We start from the raw sequence: 19,832 nt of genomic DNA, 5'->3' as shown, positions 1-19,832 counted from the left end.
TCTTCTTCTTCTTCTTCGTCTTCTTCTTCTTCTTCTTCTTCTTCTTCTTCTCCTCTCATGTAAACCCCTTTTTCTGTTCTTTGCAACAAAAAAAAACAAAACAAAAACGTTACTATAAAGGTAATGGGTGTGTGGTTGCTGTTCAGTTCCGGTTCCGGTACCGGTTCCACAAACGTTAGTAAAACCCAGATACTCCCCCCCGCCCCCCCATTCCCCTCCTCCCCCCTTTTCCCTGTTCCGACCCCGGTCCTGCTGTGCTGATTGGGTGGGGAGCTGTCCGTCAGCGTGTCAGCGGGTTGTGATTGGTCAGCCTGGCGAGCTGGTGATGGTCTTGGCTGTGTAGTTCTGGAAGAGCGGCTGCAGGAACATGCCCACCGTTCGAACACGCACACGAACACGAAGATCCACAGGAACAGCCGGTCGATCACCATGGCAACGTACTTCCAGTCCTCGCTCACCTGTGTGGATTGGGAGGGGGAGAGAGAAGGATTATAAAAGAGGGGAAAAAAAGAAGAAGAAGAAGAAGAAGAAGAAGAAGAAGAAGAAGAAGAAGAAGAAGAAGAAAGAAGTCAACAGTAGCCTTGTATTCCGGATCTACTCAAGTCCAGAACGAGTCTTTAGCGGGCCGAGTCAGGATTTTAAGGATTCTGAGGAGACGAGTCCAGTGTCTATTTAGGCTTTGTTTTTTTTTTGGATCTCCTCCAAGGCTGGGGAGGGATGTCTCAGACCTCCATGTTCAGTTTTTCAAGTTTGAGAGACATTATTAATTGAAAGAAGTCTTGAGGAATTATCATTAGTCCGCACCTGGCTGAGACCGGGTCAAGTCCGGGTCATGTTGCTGTGAAGTCAACAGACTGACACCTTCAAAACTCTCCCTCGTTCTTTTTTCGCTCTCTCTGTATCTCCCACCTAGTTTGTCTCTCTCTCTCTCTCTCTCTCTCTCTCTCTCCTCTGCCTTTAGCCTATGTCGAGGGTTAATGGAGGTTAAGGGTTAATGGGGAGTGGAGACTCGCTTTGCCACACGGCACTGATGAGGTCCAGCACAGGTCAAGGAGGACGGCCAAGGGCGGCGTGAGCGGTAGAGATGAGAGGAAGCGAGGAACAAGGGGGAGTTCGGGCTGACGCTGGACACCCCTGTGTAGACGAGACCTGATTGGGGGGGGCTTACAAAATATGTTGGGGGGGATTACTGATGCACTCCCATGCCAGACAGGAGGGGAGGCCTTCGAGGCGGTCGGCATGGCGACGGTGTGTGGTAACTAGGGAGAATGATGGACAGAATTACAGAGTACCCGACGAGACCTGATGAGGAGGAGGGGAGGGGGGTAACAGAATAGGTGGGTGGTTGGGGGTGGTTACTGATGCACTCCCATGCCAAGACAGGAGGGGAAGGCCTTCGAGGCGGTCGGCATGGCGACGGTGTGTGTAACTAGGGAGAATGATGGACAGAATTACAGAGTACCGACGAGACCTGATGAGGAGGAGGGGAGGGGGGGTTACAGAATAGGTGGGTGGTTGGGGGGGGGTTACTGATGCACTCCCATGCCAAGACAGGAGGGGAAGCCTTCGAGGCGGTCGGCATGGCGACGGTGTGAGGTAACTAGGGAGGATGATGGACAGAATTACAGAGTACCGACGAGACCTGATGAGGAGGAGGGTGAGGGGGGGTTACAGAATAGGTGGGTGGTTGGGGGGGGGGTTACTGATGCACTCCGTACCAAGACAAGCGAGGGGAGGCCTTCGAGGCGGTCGGCATGGCGACGGTGTGAGGTAACTAGGGAGAATGATGGACAGAATTACAGAGTACGGCTAATTCCATGCGTCAGGGCCTTTTTCGCTGCAGGAGAAAAAGCTGCTCCCCTGCGAGGCCTCGGGGGAAAAAGAGGAACACAGCGGCTGTCCTCCTTTTCTCAGACTCCGCTCCTGTCTTCCTGGGCCAGGAGAACCCAGTCGTGCTCCTTCGCTATGCTCACGTCACCCAGCGGCTATAATTACAACTCCTGCTTAATATTCCGAGGCCTGTGACGGGTTGCCCGATCCGTCTCGTTCGCACATGCTCGGTAAAATGCCGGAGCTGCACGGCACTGCTGTGCAGCAACACGGTAAAGAGACGCAAACACGTGACGGAAACACCGTTAGGGAGGTGATGATGATGCAAAACTAACGAATCGTGCGGATGACTGAAACCAAAGAGATCAAATAGCCAAACGATCAGTGTCCCCACATCAGTGCTTTTGAAGCTGAATTCCCTCATCGGGATGATTTCATTAACGCTGCCAATGAAACTTTTCTAAACCACTCAGAGAGCCCCCCCCGAGGACTCCCCCTCCCCCGCCCCCGACCCGGCTCTCGCGTGTGACCCCCCCTCCCCCGCCCCCGACCCGGCTCTCGCGTGTAAATTCTCTGACATCATGCCAGCTCTGCACACAGCGAGTGAGACGCCAAGTAATGGCGTCATAGGCCAGTACGTCAAACCGTGTTTTTACACCTTTTTCCTGCATTAAACGACGCTGTTTGTCACAGCACCCAGTTCCCGCAAGTCCAGCTCTGGTTTTCCACCTCGCGTGTCTTGTCCCGCTCAGACAACACCATCCAGCCCGGAATCCCGTCCTGTTTATTACCCGTTTGCCCCGAAGCTGCTGTTGATATTCAGTCAAGTTTCTGTGTATCTATACATGCCCCTTTTCCACTACGTGGTACCGGCTCGACTGGACTGGACTGGACTGGACTGGACTGGACTCGGCTCGACTCGCCCTTTTTTCGTTTTCCATTACTGCAAAGTACCGGCATTTTGGTAGCCACAGGTGAGGCTACTTCCCTCCACTACAGGCGAGGCTACTCCCTCCACGACAGGCGAGGCTACCTCCCTCCACTACAGGCGAGGCTACTTCCCTCCACTACAGGCGAGGCTACCTCCCTCCACTACAGGCGAGGCTACTTCCCTCCACTACAGGCGAGGCTACCTCCCTCCACTACAGGCGAGGCTACCTCCCTCCACTACAGGCGAGGCTACCTCCCTCCACTACAGGCGAGGCTACCTCCTCCACTACAGGCGAGGCTACTCCCTCCACTACAGGCGAGGCTACCTCCCTCCACTACAGGCGAGGCTACTTCCCTCCACTACAGGCGAGGCTACCTCCCTCCACTACAGGCGAGGCTACATCCCTCCACTACAGGCGAGGCTACCTCCCTCCACTACAGGCGAGGCTACCTCCCTCCACTACAGGCGAGGCTACCTCCCTCCACTACAGGCGAGGCTACCTCCTCCCACTACAGGCGAGGCTACCTCCCTCCACGACAGGCGAGGCTACCTCCCTCCACTACAGGCGAGGCTACTTCCCTCCACTACAGGCGAGGCTACCTCCCTCCACTACAGGCGAGGCTACTTCCCTCCACTACAGGCGAGGCTACCTCCCTCCACCTACAGGTGAGGCTACCTCCCTCCACCACAGGTAAGGGTACGTGCGGAAATTGGGGATTTAAATAGCTAGTTTGCCATGAAACCAGTCGATTTTGCCAACAAGAAAAACAGTGTTTGACAAATTTGACTGATCAACGTTTTGCAGAGTAGCTTGTTACCAAAGTCACTTGTTAGGATTCTGTAAGATTTGATGATTTGTAACATAGGGTTCGGGTTCGGGTTCGGGTTAGGGTCGCATTTTCCACTGAGAATAAAAGAACGTCCGCCATTTTTTGTTTTCACGACAGCCAGCGCCCAGGTCACGTGATCACAGCCTGTCCCACGATTTCGTGGGTCACATACAAATTTTAGTGCATTACTTTTCGTACGTTCTGCTACGACGAGGGAACGAGAACCGCCTGGGAGGAGGCATGTGGTGGCCTGCAGCCCTCCCCGGATCGGCAGAGGGGCTGGAACAGCGAGCGGGAAGGCTCAGAAGAGTGGGGATAATTGGCCGGATATAATTGGGGAGAAAAAAGGGAGGGGGGGGGGCGGGGTCTTTTGTTTCACCTGTCTCCACGTCTGCATTTGGGGCCTCAATTCCTGCTCTCGCCGCGACGCCGTTAGTCTAATACAGTGTTTCTCAACCGGGGGTCCGCGGACCCCTAGTGGTCCGTGGTGTAATTGCAAGGGGTCCGTACCAAAAATACGCAGGGGGTCCAGGACCCCCAAAAAGGTGGAGAACCACTGGATTCGTACTCGCTGCTTTGCAAGTCACGTGTAAGCCGCCATCTTGGCTACAAAGGTCGATTTGGGCTCGCGCGTTTTCTCCCGTCTCCGGTAGAGCGTCTCAGCGCTGAGTCCGTGTGACGGCGCCACGTCGTCCTTCCAGCGGACAACGTGGCGCCTGCAGCGTGGCATCCAAACAGGGGACAAAAAACGCTCACAAACGTCTCATAAATGGGGCCCGAGCCTGCTGAAACTGCTTCTCAACACGACAAGCCACCAACCCGTGCAGGCATTTACATTTTCTGTCCCTTTAACATCGTGATGTATGACTTTCTGTGCTACTTACCCGTCCGGAGCTTCCCTGGCTAACTATGACGCAACGATTCATGTTCTGGATTGTTATTGTTGCGTAACACACGTTGACAGTCTGTCTAATTAGGGAGCATATGAGCCAGGGGTCTCCAATAGGCGGCCCGCGGGGCCACGTCCGGCCCGTGACAGGTTGATTTATGGTCCGCGAGAATTTTTGGAGAAATGCCCAGAAGGAAGATTTTTTTTAAATTTCCCTACCAAAAATTTTTTTTTTAATTTCTTAGTAAAGGTAAGACTAGTAATATATCGAAAAATAGATGAAAAATCTCTGTTTAAAAAGTAATTGGGGACCTCTGATATGAGCAGAATACTCACGCTCTGGTCGTCGTCCTCGTTCTTCATGTGGTTGGCGATGAAGCGCACGCCGTCCCACGGCCTCCTCAAACCCAGGGCAGCCTGCCCAGCAGGGCCTGGGTCAGGACAGGACCCCCTGTTGCCTGTTTCCCCCGGGGTACGTTCCCCGAGTTTCCCTCGCGGCCCTCCCTGAGCCCGTTCAGGCCATCCATCGACCCGCCCACCCCCGCCGAACCGCCCAGCTCCCCCGCGAACTGCTTGACGGACGCCCCGGTTGACGTAGCAGGTGCAGGGATCGCTGTTCTCTTTGCCGAACAAGCCGGCGGAGCCCCCTCCCCCGTTGCCCCCGGCGGCGCCCAGTCCAAGCCCCACCATCAGGCCGCCGCCTCCCCGACCCGCCCCCCCTCTTTCTGCTCCTGGGCCCGCCTCCTCTGCCGCAGCCGCTGGCGCTCGCAGCTGTTCGGGGCTGGCGCATGAAGAGCAAGGCGGGGAGCTTGTTGAGGAAGACCACCTTGACCAGGGCGGCATGGTGTGCGTGGTGGGCGAGCGGTGATGGACGTTGAGCACGCACACGCTGGTGACGATGGAGAAGGTGACGAGGACCATGGTGAACATCAGGTATTCCCCACCAGGGGGACGTCCAGGACGTGGGGGGGACGATTTTGGGAGATGAGCAGCAGGAAGACGGTGAGGGCAGCAGCACGGAGATGCACAGGGTCATCTTCTCCCGCAGTCCGACGGCAGGTAGAAGACCAGTATGGCCAGGGAGGTGATGAGCACGCAGGGGATGATGAGGTTGATGGTGTAAAAGAGGGGCTTCCTGCGGATGATGAAGTCGTACGTGATGTCCACGTAGGTGGGGTCGGCCGGGTTCTCGTTGCGGCGGCCCGGCAGAGCGATTATGTCCCACTCCCCGCTGGGCGTTGAAGTCGTCCATGCTGGCCACGTCGGTGCGCAGCACCAGGTCGATCTCCGTGCGGGTCGTAGGTCCACGAGCGGAAGCGCAGCGTGCAGTTCTGCTGGTCGAAGGGGAAGTGCTTGACCTCGATCTTGCAGGCGGACTTGTAGATCGCCGGGGGCAGCCAGAAGATGCTGCCGTCGTGCGACACCACGGCGTTGGAGTAGAAGGACACCTCGTACATCCCGTCGGCACTGAGAAGCAGGGCAGGAAACAAGGAGGAGGGGGGGGGGGCATGAGAAGGAAGAGATGGACGTGAGAGGTAAATAGTTACATTTAGTGGTGATTTTTTTGGGGGGGGGGGGTGGGGGGGGCAGCTACCCCACTCCTCCGGGCCGTCCTGGCCGTTGCTCCGCCCCCTCTGCCGACCCGGGCAGGGCTGCAGACCTACCACATGCCTCCTCCTCCGATACACGTGGAGTCGCCAGCCGCTTCTTTTCACCTGACAGTGAGGAGTTTCGCCAGGGGGGCGTAGCGCGTGGGAGGATCACGCTATTCCCCCCAAGCACCCCCCCTCCGAACAGGTGCCCCGACCAACCAGAGGAGGCGCTAGTGCAGCGACCAGGACACATACCCACATCCGGCTTCCCGCCCGCAGACACGGCCGATTGTGACCATATAGGGACGCCCGACCGAGCCGGAGGTAACATGGCGGGGATTCGAACCGCCGACCCCGTGTTGGTAGGTAACGGAATAGACCGCCACGCTACCCGACGCCCCAAGTGGCGATTTTATCTGCATCTCATCGTCATTGGACTAACCACAAGCACCCCCCCTCTCACTCTCTCTCTCTCACTCTCTCTCCCCCCTCTCTCTCACTCTCTCTCCCCCCCTCTCTCTCTCACTCTCTCTCCCCCTCTCTCTCACTCTCACTCTCACACTCTCTCCCCCCTCTCTCTCACTCTCTCTCCCCCTCTCTCTCACTCTCTCTCACACTCTCTCTCCCCCCCTCTCCTCTCACTCTCTCTCCCCCCTCTCTCACTCTCTCTCTCTCACTCTCTCTCCCCCCCCTCACTCTCTCACTCTCCCCCTCCACCTCTCTCTCCCTCTCTCTCTCCTCTCTCTCCTCTCCCTCTCTCTCACTCTCTCCCCCTCTCTCTCATCTCTCTCCCCCTCTCTCTCTCACTCTCTCCTCTCACACTCTCTCCCCCCCCCTCTCACCTCCCCCCCCCCCCCCCCCCTCTCACTCTCTCCCCCTCTCTCTCACTCTCTCTCACACTCTCTCCCCCCTCTCTCTCACTCTCTCTCCCCCCTCTCTCTCCCCCCTCTCTCTCTCTCCCCCCCCCTCTCTCACACTCTCTCTCCCCCCCTCTCACTCTCCCCCCCTCTCTCACTCTCTCTCTCACTCTCTCACTCTCTCTCTCTCTCCCCCTCTCTCTCCTCCCCCCTCTCTCCCCCTCTCTCTCCCCCCTCTCCCCCCCTCTCTCACTCACACGCACACACACAGGGTATAGGGTATTTGATCAGATCGGTGAAAAAGAAAACAGAAGGACAGTTGAATCTACACTTACAGCAGTGACGCACATATGCTGCACACTCACACCACCACACACACACACACACACACACACACACACACACACACACACACACACTCACAGAAACACAACAGTCACACAACACGACGCACACACACACACACACACAGGTTCGAGTTCGGAAAAGTTGCCCGTGCCTACTTTTTTTGTTTCTACAGGAAAAACGCAAGAGCTCGTGCACAGATAAAAGCAGATGTGCACCAGCAGAGGTCCTATACTGAATCTGCGGGGGGGGGGGCGGGGCGGAAAGGCAACACACATCTGCACAGGGAAGGGAAGTGCGACTCAAATGAACATGCGGTCTAGACGAGAACCAGAGCTCACAGGTCAGGCCGGGTCAGACCGGGTCAGGCCGGGTCAGGCTGGCTCAGTGAGACACCCGGACCGAGAGGGTTAATACACGGAGATCCGGTCTCTAAGAGTTTTGCGTCTAAGATGTTGAGACTGTCCTCCACCAAAAAAAAACGACCCCGTAGGTCGTTTGTATACCAGCAGTTTATTACGACCTATAGTTACGTTTTAAAGTGGAGCGACCTCTAGCGGCCGTGCTGCCAATAGCAGTCTTGGTTACTACTGGGCGGCGAAACAACACAAAATCGCTCTGACTGCATAGTCTGTTGTTCTCGCGTTGCTTTTATCGTTATTTACTGACGGCTTACCTTTATTAGCCACAACGCACAGAGGCCAACATTATCTGTTGTGGCATATCTCCTGCCGCCGGTAGGGGCGCTAATTTAATTTAGGAAACGCTCCTGTGGGTCGTATGGGTTTTAGCGGTACATGCATTCACAGGCATATTTAAGACGATACCAAATCCACGAACACCCGGCTCAAGACTCCGGCGTCCCGCGTTTTAATGGCTGCGTGGGAAGGACTGGCAGGGAATGGCTGCGTGGGAAGGACTGGCTGGGAATGGCTGCGTGGGAAGGACTGGCTGGGAATGGCTGCGCGGGAAGGACTGGCAGGGAATGGCTGCGTGGCAGGGAATGGCTGCGTGGCAGGGAATGGCTGCGCGGGAAGGACTGGCAGGGAATGGCTGCGTGGGAAGGACTGGCAGGGAATGGCTGCGTGGAAGGACTGGCAGGGAATGGCTGCGCGGGAAGGACTGGCTGGGATGGATGACGTGGGAAGGACTGGCTGGGATGGATGACGTGGGAAGGACTGGCTGGGATGGATGACGTGGGAAGGACTGGCTGGGATGGATGACGTGGGAAGGACTGGCAGGGGATGGATGACGTGGGAAGGACTGGCTGGGATGGATGACGTGGGAAGGACTGGCAGGGAATGGCTGCGTGGGAAGGACTGGCAGGGGTGGATGACGCGGTGCAGCAAGTTTCGTGTTGTCACCGTGGTGCCCAAATGCAGAAGAACCAGGCAGATGACAACGAATCCGAAGAGGAAACAAAACTGTGGCTAAAAAAGCAGATGTGCTCCCCCCCCCCCCCCACTTCAGCAACAGGTAGTGAGACACGGAAAGCTGAACTGCGGGTTCGAGTCCAACCAGTAGCGGAGGAGCAGGTGCCCACGGCGCCCATTCAGAATGAAACGAGCCAAACACTCTGCTTCCTGTCGGGCTGCTCTCTGGGGTTTGGGCTGATCAGACACAGACGCGGTGGCCGGGGCCAGTGTAGGCGTCGGCTAAACACGTGGTGATCTCCAGCACCGCAGCGTTAAGGAGGAGGAGGAGGAGGAGGAGGAGGAGGAGGAGGAGGTTACTGCCTCCCTGGAAGATGTGACTGTGTTATTTTCAGCACACGAGTGGTTTAGCTGCGGGCAACCGGGAACCCCGATGTAATAAACTCCTGTCTGTTTGCACTAACACGCGCGCGCGCGCACACGCACACACATGCGTGTGTGTGCGTGATGTGTTGTGTGTGTGTGGGGTGTGTGTGCGTGCGCGCGTGCGTGTGGGCTAGTAAGTAAGTCTATTCATCCGTGATCGTTACAGTGCGTGCGTGCGTGCGTGTTTTTTGTGTACGCGAGCGTGACTGAGTGCGTGCGTTTGTGTGTATGCGCATGTTTGTTTCTGCGCACGCGTGTGTCTGAGTGCGTGCGTGTTTGTGTGCGCGCGTTCGTGCATGCGTGTGTGTCTGTGTATGTGTGTGCGTGCGTGCGTGTGCGCACGCGTGCGTGTCTGCGACTGTGTGCGTGCGTGTTTGCGTGTACGCGCGCGCGTTTGTGCATGCATGTGTTTGTGTGTATGAATGTGTGCGTGCGTACGCGTGTCTGTGACTGTGCGTGCGTGCATGCGAACACGCGCGTGTGTTTGTGCACGTATGCGTGTGTTAGCGTGTTTGTGTGTACACGCGCGCGTTTGTGCATGCATGTGTTTGTGTGTATGAATGTGTGCGTGCGTACGCGTGTCTGTGACTGCGTGCGTGCATGCACGCGCGTGTTCATGTGTGTATGCGCGCGTGCGCGCGTGCGTGTCAGCACGCAGAGGAGAGGCCTGGGGACGTCATGGCAGCACTGACGGCGTGTGCGGCGTGTGCCACTTGCAGAAGCCGGTGAGCTGTCGCTTTGCGGGGATTATCACGGACCGCGGCAGCCTGTCAACACGGCCTCTGTAATAAAGCCGCGCGCCGCTTTGGAGGAGCTGTTAGTTTAATAAATCTCACGCCAGCGTGTCCGGCTGCCCTCCTTTGTGTCCCCCCCCTTCCCCCCCCCCCACCATCAGAATGCCAGAAACTTGCAACAGCAATAAAAAGAAAAAAAAAATCTGTGGGCAATTTCTTCTGCTGTGGCTATAAAACTTACCCATCCAGCTCGAGAACGCCCCGTCTACAGCCCGCGGCGCTTTTTAGTGCAACTTGAGTAACAGAACCCATTAAAGACTGGCAGTATATCTACTCTAATTAATTCTTATTTTAATAGGCAAGGAGTCCACGAGCCATTTAGTGGCTGCAGAAACTGCTGTGCTGTGAGGAGCTAATCCTCCCGTTAATGTGACTGACAAGCGGGCGTTGGAGGCGGCGGAGGGGCAGTTGGAGGAACACGGGGGGCGGGGTGGGGTAGGGGGGTGGGGTGGGGGGGGGGATAAAGCGTGCATGGGGGAAACAGATCGGTTTGTCCGTGCCTAGAGGATCCGGGATCTTTTAGTAAGGGCAGGAGAGGGAGGGGGAAACAGGAGAAGGCCGGCCAGACCCCCCCCCCCCCGCACGCCCATCAGATATCTCACGGATGCAGAAGTCCGACATGCACACTTTCCATTCAGCACCGTTAAGCACGCTTTTTAAATTCATTGTCAATCAAAGTTTTTAATCTCCTCTTACCCTGTGATTGGTTTGTGAACAAACCAATCACAGTACGTCTTTAGAAAGAGCTGTGAAGGTAAATTTGAATTGATTTTGGCTCTCATTATTGGCTAACTGAGAGTTGGCCATCAGGTATTGGAGCTCAGGTTATCCTGCAGATGAGGGTTTCAGGAATCCTGCAGACGAGGGTTTCAGGAATCCTGCAGATGAGGGTTTCAGTTATTCTGCAGATGAGGGTTTCAGGTATACTGCAGATGAGGGTTTCAGTTATCCTGCAGGTGAGGGTTTCAGGTATACTGCAGATGAGGGTTTCAGGTATGCTGCAGATGAGGGTTTCAGGTATCCTGCAGATGAGGGTTTCAGGTATGCCGCAGATGAGGGTTTCAGGTATCCTGCAGGTGAGGGTTTCAGGTATCCTGCAGGTGAGGGTTTCAGGTATGCTGCAGATGAGGGTTTCAGGTATCCTGCAGATGAGGGTTTCAGGTATGCTGCAGATGAGGGTTTCAGGTATCCTGCAGGTGAGGGTTTCAGGTATGCTGCAGATGAGGGTTTCATACTGAGGGAAGTCCCTGACTTGTGGGTCAAGGCTCTGCAGGCAGTGCTTGAGGCAACAGCAGACCTGTCAGTCATTCATCAGCTGAACACAGACATATAAACAGACGTATAGGCTGGGAAGCACACCCCCCCCACACACACACACACACACAACACATCTCCCAAGCTGAAAGACGGAGGAAAGGACAAGTTTGTCATGTGAGTGTGCAGAGAGAGTGTGTGTCTGTGTGTGCGTGCGTGCAGTGTGAGTCTGTCCAGCCTTCAGTGGGAGCTGATGTGTCTTGGGGAGCCCGGATGTGCAGCAACGTGCTAGCTAGCATAATGAAGACGGATGGGTGGAGGGTGGATAGGTGGAGGGTGGGTAGGTGGAGGTGGGGGGAGCTCAGCCAAGTGCGGCAGATTCGTCTCTCAGACACTCGGAGGAGTTCCTGGCAGCGCGGAGACAATGATGTTGTCCCAGTTGGCCTAAGACTAAAGCAACTTCATCAAAATGTTTGCAAGCCGGCATACGCTGATGGAAGAGATCGTGTCAGGACACTGTGTTGGCTCCGGCCTTCCTTGCAAAAAGGAATATGTGTACATTTATTTCTATATATCTATCTATATGTATAGATAGATAGATAGATAGATAGATAGATAGATAGATAGATAGATAGATAGATAGATATGGAGGATGTAGACATGGAAAGGTCTGCAGGTAGAAGCTGTTTGAGCACATATTGTGTGCATGTGTGTAGGTGCCCACCTATGTTTCTGTGTTGCCCCATCCTGCCATCATGCTGTGTGCGATGGGATGGTGCAAGTTGGGTGGGGTGGGTGGGTGGGGGTGTTAGGGTGACTCACTTGTTGTAGAGCACCACGTCAGGCAGCCAGATGTGTTTTGAGGGCAGCCTGACCTTCATCATCCCGTCAAACTCCTCGGGGACCCAAGTCAGACGGTAGTCCTGCCACTCCTGGGGGCCGATTAAATAAAAAGAAGAAGAAGAAGAAGAAGAAGAAGAAGAAGAAGAAGAAGAAGAAGAAAAATGCAAGGCTTAATCACCCGTCCGCCAATCGCACGGCGGCGACGAGACGTCTCGAGAGGACAACGGAGACGTTCGTCTGTCCGTCAGCTTATTTGTCTGTTTATTGACCACCCTGTCTGTCTCTCTGTTGTGTTGAAGGCCACATAAGCCGGGGGGGGGCGGGGGGAGGGGGGGCCCTGTGCAGACAGTCCTTAAAGTTTGTATCATTCCACCATCCGTTAGCCAACGCGAGACAGGAGGGCTCATTTTGACCCCGACTCTAAACGGTCTTTTAAAACCCCCCCCAGAGGACATATATGTGGACCAGCAGCCCCTCTAGCGCCCCCCTCTGACACCCCTTGTACAAAACAGCAGCTCTTCCCTTGTTCGTCGTGGGTCGCCGTCCGAGGTCGAGGCGCCGGGGCCCTCCTGACCCGTGGCGGCGGCTCCGTCTCCGGACGGGCCGTGGTCCGGCCGCGCTGGCTCTATAGCGCCCCCCGCGTTGGGTCGGCCGCAGCGACGGTGATGGACTGCGGTGATTACGGCGTGTCTTGGCTCAGGACAGCCGTCCTTGGCTCCGCCGCGTCCTCGTAGCGAGGAGTCCGTAGGGCTCCCATGGCCGCCCGGTTACGCGTCATCAATCATAAGCTGCGAGCATTAATGTCTCGCTGTGGCTCTCAGCATGTCGGCGTTCGGGTCTATAGGACGGTGTGTGTGTGTGTGTGTGTGTGTGTGTGTGTGTGTGTGTGTGTGTGAGAGAGAGTATGGAGATGGGGTATTGGTGTGCATGTCATTTTCGAGGCCTTTAGAAAACCGTCACGTGGTCGATTCTGGTTCATTTCATAACAGAATTATCTTTGGACCCAGATTCGCGGTGCAACTTCCAGCAATAAGGGGACACACACCTGCTCTCGTGGGCGCATGTGTAGATGGTGTGTGTGTCTGTGTGTGTGTCTGTGTGTGGGTCTGTGTGTGTGTGTGTGCCTACATGCTCTACTGTATGGTGGGCCCCAGCTGTAGACTCGGAAAGAGCCACCCATGTATGAGAGCTCGGTCAGAGGTCACAGTATTCTTAGATATGAAGGTCTACCTGAACGCTGACCTCTGTTGTTCACCGATGTGAATGACGACAACAAACCGAGCTAGAGCGCGGCGCGGCCCCTCCTCGAGCAAACAAGACAAGGACATTTTTAAAAAATCATAATTTATTTCTAGTTTTCCCCCTTATCCCACCCTATTAACCCAACGGCATGCGGCGGGAACTCTTGCGGAATAACTCCCCCGGCTCACGTTTCCACAGGAAGGAGAAAGTCGTAACACAAGCTTCCGCACGCTGAGGCCTCCTCGCAGGGATTGCGTCACCTTCAGGCCGCGAAGGAGACGTAGGGAGGAGGCTTCCGGTTGCTTGGCCGCAGGCGCCCGGGTGTGCCAGAGGGGTCGCCGGAGAACGACGAGTCCCCCGAACGCTACACCGATCTACACCCACTGTCCCTCGGTTAAGGGTGGCCTAATGACCCCGTGGACACTCTGGCCGAGACCGGTTACGGCGAGTCTGGGACACGAACCTCCCAGCCACGTGGCGAGCGGGTCGCCAGAACGGCGGTTTCTTCCGCCCGGCCACCAGGGCGGCACCGGACACGGATGTTTAAGTGGAACTGTAGTAGGTATACCCAGCCCAGTGACATCTGCCATTTTTAAGTATCCGCTTGCTGTAATCGAGGCATTGTTTGCCGCGGACCCCGAGACAGATGTTGAGGGGTGACCCGTCACGGGCCTTCAAGAAACCGTTTAGAGGCCGTTTAGAATGCAGAGTTCTGGATTTGCCTCGTTTCCGTCACTAGTATTCTGCAACGCCTGCTGGTATTTACTAGTGACATTATGCAACAGGTGAGCAAAGATATGACCCACCTCACCATCCCCAGATAGCAAAACCGCTGTGGCCGGACCGTCCCACACCGACGCTTTCACCCGGCCCACATACCGCGTGGAATGAGGGCACTTGTTTTTGCCGAAAAAGGCCCACATTTGATTTTGCATATCTGGGCCATATTTGGTATTATACATGTGGGCCACTTCAGGTTCACATCCGTTCTGTCAGGGCCAGAAGAAGGCCATCAGTGCCGCACCATAGCCTGAAGTGGCCCACATCCGGATGCTGTCTGGGACGTAGCCTGTTCACAACCGTAGAAGTTCAACGCTCAAGTTCAAAGCTCGCACCAGTGAAACGGAGAAATCTGTTTCCCTGTGTACAAAATTTGTTTCCGTGTTTTGAGCGAACGTGTCCTTTCCCCTTCCGGTGTGGTAAGACGGCGGCGCGAATTCACGTTTGCGGCGGCCTCGCCCGGTACCGTCCATGCAGTGTCTTTGTCCACGTCTAAGTTTTGTCTTGGTTTGGTGGCTGGGAGAGCTGGCGCTGGACCGGCTGGCACAGCTTGGTCCTCTGCATCCTGTGGGCCCAGGGACTACGGCCCGGCCTGAGCTGTGCCCGAGGAGGAGACACGAGGGCGGTCTGACAGGACTGGAAGCGGGGCAGGCTAAGCTAACTGCTAGCCCGTGTTCCGACACACGAAATGAAACGACAAAGTGTTCCTGACTGCTGATGTGTTTCTGTGTTTGGCGTCAGAACTCGGCCGGTTTGACGTCTCGGTTGCTATGAGCGCCTTCGACTTGTCAGCTTCCAGAGCTGCTGTGGATGGCGTCGTATTGTGGACATGAGGAAGGCAGACTTTACCCAGACAGCAGACACGTTTGGGCCTAATCTGGGGCACTTTCGGTACTTACGCCTCAGTTACGGCACCGGCAACTGTTGTTTGGGCCAGACGTGGTGGCCCAAATGTCACAAGCCGGGCCTGACTTCGGTTACGGCACATATTGTGTGAGCCAGATGTAGCTGAGTTGAGGCGGCCACACTCACCCTGAGTCAACGCCATCATTCAAGGCCAAATGTGGGTTGTAGGATCACTGCAGATGTGGGCCATATTTGGGCCAAAGACTCTTCGCTGTCTGGGTAGACTGGGCCAGATCCACCACAGAACGTAGGGAAACCAGAGATGCTACACCTTTCACATTACTGGCTCATTGCTCGTGTTCAGCCAATAGATACGGCGCGCTGTACGTAATTAAATGAGCGTAAACCATGCACAATGATGAGGTTTATGAGGAAATGGTTAAATGGCACAGTGCACTTCATTAACCGCGAGAGAAGCTGTAGGAGCCTTAATGTGATTACACATGAACGTATCACTGTACACATGCAAAACCGTACAGAACTCCAACATTTAACCCACTTTGTGCACCACAGTCTCTTCATCTGTTATCTCTCTAAACCTCCCCGCATCAGGAAAAAAAGAAAGGGTGAATGATGTGCAGAAGTTGATTAAAGAAGAAGATCTCACCTGGGTCAGCCAGACATTGGTGGTCATCACCTGCTCTCTTTCATGCTGCAGAAGAAGACGGACATACGTAAGTCATAGCGTATTGTCAACACACAGACATAAACAAACAGTACAACACACACACCATGTCGCCCTATACTGTGGGGGCCCCTAATTGACTCCATTCATTCCCCATCCCTTAACCTTCACCTTAACCTTCACCTTAACCTTAACTGTATGCCTAACCTTAACCTAGCCCTAATTCCAACCTTAACCCTAAAACCAAGTCCTAACCCTAAAATAGACCCTTTTCCTCATGGGGGCTCATAAAATGTCCGCACACCCCAGATAGCACCCAGATGTGGGCCACTTCAGGCCCACAGGAGGCGCTAGTGCACGACCAGGACACACACACACCCACATCCAGCTTCCCACCTGCAGACACGGCCCATTGTGTCTGTAGGGACGCCCGACCAAGCCGGAGGTAACACAGGGATTCGAACCGGCGATGATCCCCGTGTTGGTAGGCAACGGAATAGACCGCCATGCTACCTGGACGCCCAATCCGTCTTTTCTTATGATCTGGGCGTTATTTTCGTTGTGTTTTGCCCACTACACGTGTCGGTTATGGTATGGCAGCTAGCGTCATGGTGCAGATGTTGGACACCGCTGGACTCACCCTTCACATCGTGCGGATGTGGACACCGTTGGACTCACCTTCACATTGGCGTCTTTTGGTGTCACACAATACAGCACGAGCATCGGACACGGTCCAATAAGTGCAATTTAACCCAATTATCCAAACCACATAACTGGACGTGAAAACCGAAGGAGGATGACCCACGGTCTCGTGGGCAACATCTCCAAAACGATACCGGCGAATAAAACCGATACCACAACCGATACGCACCATGGCAAAAACCACGAACACAAAGGCTTTGTGCACAAAACTCGGGATGATCCTTTAATGGCGATGAAGTCAAATCGAGTTGTTCTGTGAGCGGTAGGGTTCGGACAGGTTCGGACTTCCAGGCCTCCCGGAAGAGCGCACTCACCACGCTGATGAGCTGAGCCAGCGACACCATCAGCTGCACGGTCACCAGCTCCGAGCCGTTGGTCGCCGGGCGGATCAGCTTGTTGTAATGGGCCGGATTTAGGAGGTGCTCCACCAGCCGCTCCTCTGTGTCTGCCCGAAGCTACCTGCAATGACACACCAGCATGCATGCAGTGTTTCTATTTGTTTATTTGTTTGTTTGTTTGTTTGTTTGTTTAGATTTTGATATACTCTGTTGGTGCCGTAGGGTAATTGTGCTCTGCATTTGTCCCATCCTAGCTGTGTAGCTAGGGGCAGGGGGCTACCGCCATGCAGCACCTGGGGTCCAACCCCACATAGCATCCGGATGTGGGCCACTTCAGGCGGTGATGCGGCACTGGCGGGCCTTCTTCTGGCCCTGACAAAATGGATGTGAGCCTGAAGTGGCCCCCATGTATAACAGCAAATATGGCCCAAATGTGCCAAATCACATGTGGGCCTTTTTTGGCAAACATGCGGCGCTCTGGGCAACATGTGGTCTGGATGTGACCCTGAAGTGGCCCCGTGTGGTAAATGCTGAATATGGCCCAAATATCACCAAACAAATATGGTCCACCTTTGGCAAATATGTGGCACATGCAGCATTGCTATGGCTTGGTTCTGGCCCAGATCCGGCAAACAGGAGCGGACCGCTCAAGTGCCATCCTTCCACGCGGTATGTGGGCCGGATGAAAGTGTCGGGTGTGGGACGGGTCCGGGCCACAGGTTCGTCTTGCCGGGCCTCGGTCAGGGGCACAGACAGGAGTATTAACCCAGCATGCATATCTTTCATGATGGTGGGGGAAACCGGAGCGCCCGGAGAAATCCCACCACCGCAGACATGGGGAGAACGTGCAAACTCCACACACAGGACAACCCGGGATGATTCCCCCTCCCCCCCCCCCCAAGGTTGGAGACAACCCCGGGGGTTCAAACCCGGGACCTTCTTGCTGTGAGGCAACAGCGCTAACCGCTGCGCCACCGTGCTGCCCCTATGTGCGCCTTCATCTTGGGGCAAACCAGCTGTGGCCCCTGAAGCTTTGCTTGGCCTTGGAAAAAAAAAAACACGCGTTTGTGTTATACAGCAGAAACATACAACGACGGACATAAGTGGGATTGTTGAGCAACCCCCTCCACCCCCATCCCCCCACCCCATCCCGCTTTTGATTTGGTTGGCTACGTCCGGTATCATGCGCTGGCTATCCATGTGTACGGAGGATGCAGAGTCCATGAACCGTAGCATTAGTCATCCGTGCCGGCTGGAGCGCGGCAGCCAGGCCGGATACACACCTCAAGACCACAAGATCTGACAACATGTGAGTGAGTCAGCCGGTCTGATGTCTTCGTCGCCATCCTCTCCCTCTCTTCCCGTCTCTCGCACCGTCTTTCCCTCCCCTCTGTCTCTCCCTTTTCCTCCCGTATCGCACTCCTGTCCCCCCACTCTTGTGTTTCTCCCCTCCATCCCTCTCATCTGCAGCTGTCATGTCTACGGAGGGGTCAGGGGTCAGACCGAGCTGTCACACAGGAAGGGGGAAGAAAGAGATATAATCAACCCCCCCACGCAAATACACCTTTCTCTTCTCCCGTTTTGCCTCCTCCACCCAAATTCACCAACTCCATTTCACCGCATTTAGCCCGCTCCCTCCCTTCTTCCATCCCTCCGTCTCACCCCGCCTGTCATTTCCTCCCACGCTGAGTTCTCCCAAGGATGAACGCCATTTTTTCTTGTCTCATCTCATCTCATCTCATCTGGTCTGGTCTGGTCTGGTCTGGTCTGGTCTCATCTCACCTCATCTCATCTCATCTGGTCTCGTCTCGTCTCATCTGGTCTCATCTCGTCTCATCTGGTCTCATCTCATTTCGTCTTGTCTCGTCTCGTCTCGTCTCATCTCATCTCACCCCGTCTTGTCTCATCTCGTCTCATCTGGTCTCATCTCATTTCGTCTTGTCTCGTCTCATCTCATCTCATCTCATCTCATCTGGTCTCGTCTCGTCTCATCTGGTCTCATATCTCATTTCGTCTTGTCTCGTCTCGTCTCGTCTCATCTCATCTCACCTCATCTCACCCCGTCTTGTCTCATCTCATCTCATCTCGTCTCATCTCATCTCATCTCATCTGGTCTCGTCTCGTCTCGTCTCGTCTCATCTGGTCTCATATCTCATTTCGTCTTGTCTCGTCTTGTCTCGTCTCGTCTCATCTCACCTCATCTCACCCCGTCTTGTCTCATCTCATCTCATCTCACCTCATCTCGTCTCATCTCATCTCGTCTCATCTCAGCTCGTCTCATCTCATCTCATCTCATCTCATCTCATCTCATCCCATCTCATCTCATCTTATACGTTGAAACAGGCCATCCAGGCTCGGCTTCCTTCCTACCAGTTATGTAAAAAAAAAAGAAAAGCTGACATGGTTGAATTTACAAAGGGGGAGATAAAATAGTCGTGTTCCGCCGATCATCTATAAACACAGGTTAAAATCCAGGAGCCGGGGGGCCGTTGTTTACCCTGCGGACGGGATTCATGGTGCTTTTCTCTCTTCGTTCATTTTACTGCTTGGCCCCTCTGTAAACTATCACTGCACATCTCCCCCCCTCTCCCCCTCTCTCCCCCCCCCGCTCTCTGTCTCTCTCAGTTCAATTCAATGATGCTTTATTGGCATGACTGCATTAATTACAATGTTGCCAAAGCAGGTGACAGCAAAATAGGTCAACAGAGAACCAAACAAACAGAACAAAATAAAAATGGAAAAAGGAGCAGGAGGAGTACTGGGTAGAACTGGCAGATAGAACAGCAACTGACAGCAACTGACAGTGTTTTGGTCACTCGCTGACCCTTAGGCTATGGCATTCTGACACACGTTGTGCCGCAAGGTGTGACCTTTGACCCTGTCCTAAAACAAGTGGCCACTGTTCTTTCTCATCCAGCAGTAGAACATTTGGAATCTGGTTTTCAAAGTTCTCCTGGTGTTTTTCTCTTGTGTTCTGGAATGTCTCACAATTTAGCAGGAAGTGCATCTCTGCCTCCACCTCACCTGCCGTACACTGACCACACATTCTTCGCTGTTTTGGTAGCCAAGATTTGTTGTGTGTGTGTGTGTGTGTGTGTCTGGCCTTTTCAGTGGCTAGACTGTGGTCACTGTGGTCTCTCCCTCTCTCTCACTCTCTCTCTCTCTCTCTCCCTCCCTCCCCTCTCTCTCACTCTCTCTCTCTCTCTCCCCCTCCCTCCCCTCTCTCGCGCTCTCTCTCCCTCTCTCGCTTTCTCTCTCTCTCCCTCCCCTCTCTC

At 54.8% G+C, this 19,832-nt stretch overlaps 1 protein-coding gene across 1 annotated transcript; it reads right to left on the bottom strand.

Annotated features, from left to right (window-relative positions):
- Window positions 1-306: 306 nt before the first annotated feature.
- On the bottom strand, window positions 307-16,698 carry chrnb2 (cholinergic receptor, nicotinic, beta 2). Its single transcript, XM_056286500.1, is given in 17 exon segments — window positions 307-380; window positions 383-458; window positions 4,817-4,870; window positions 4,872-4,896; window positions 4,898-5,064; window positions 5,066-5,181; window positions 5,184-5,258; window positions 5,261-5,311; window positions 5,314-5,418; window positions 5,421-5,492; window positions 5,495-5,521; window positions 5,524-5,719; window positions 5,721-5,774; window positions 5,776-5,947; window positions 11,944-12,053; window positions 15,500-15,544; window positions 16,534-16,698. Coding segments are annotated over 17 exon segments (1,584 nt in total).
- Between the last annotated feature and the right edge of the window lie 3,134 nt (window positions 16,699-19,832).

Source organism: Lampris incognitus, chromosome 9 (genome assembly GCF_029633865.1).
Source record: "Lampris incognitus isolate fLamInc1 chromosome 9, fLamInc1.hap2, whole genome shotgun sequence".
Taxonomy (NCBI): domain Eukaryota; kingdom Metazoa; phylum Chordata; class Actinopteri; order Lampriformes; family Lampridae; genus Lampris; species Lampris incognitus.
Note: the sequence above shows the minus strand (reverse complement) of the source record. Positions and strands in the feature narration are given on the sequence as shown.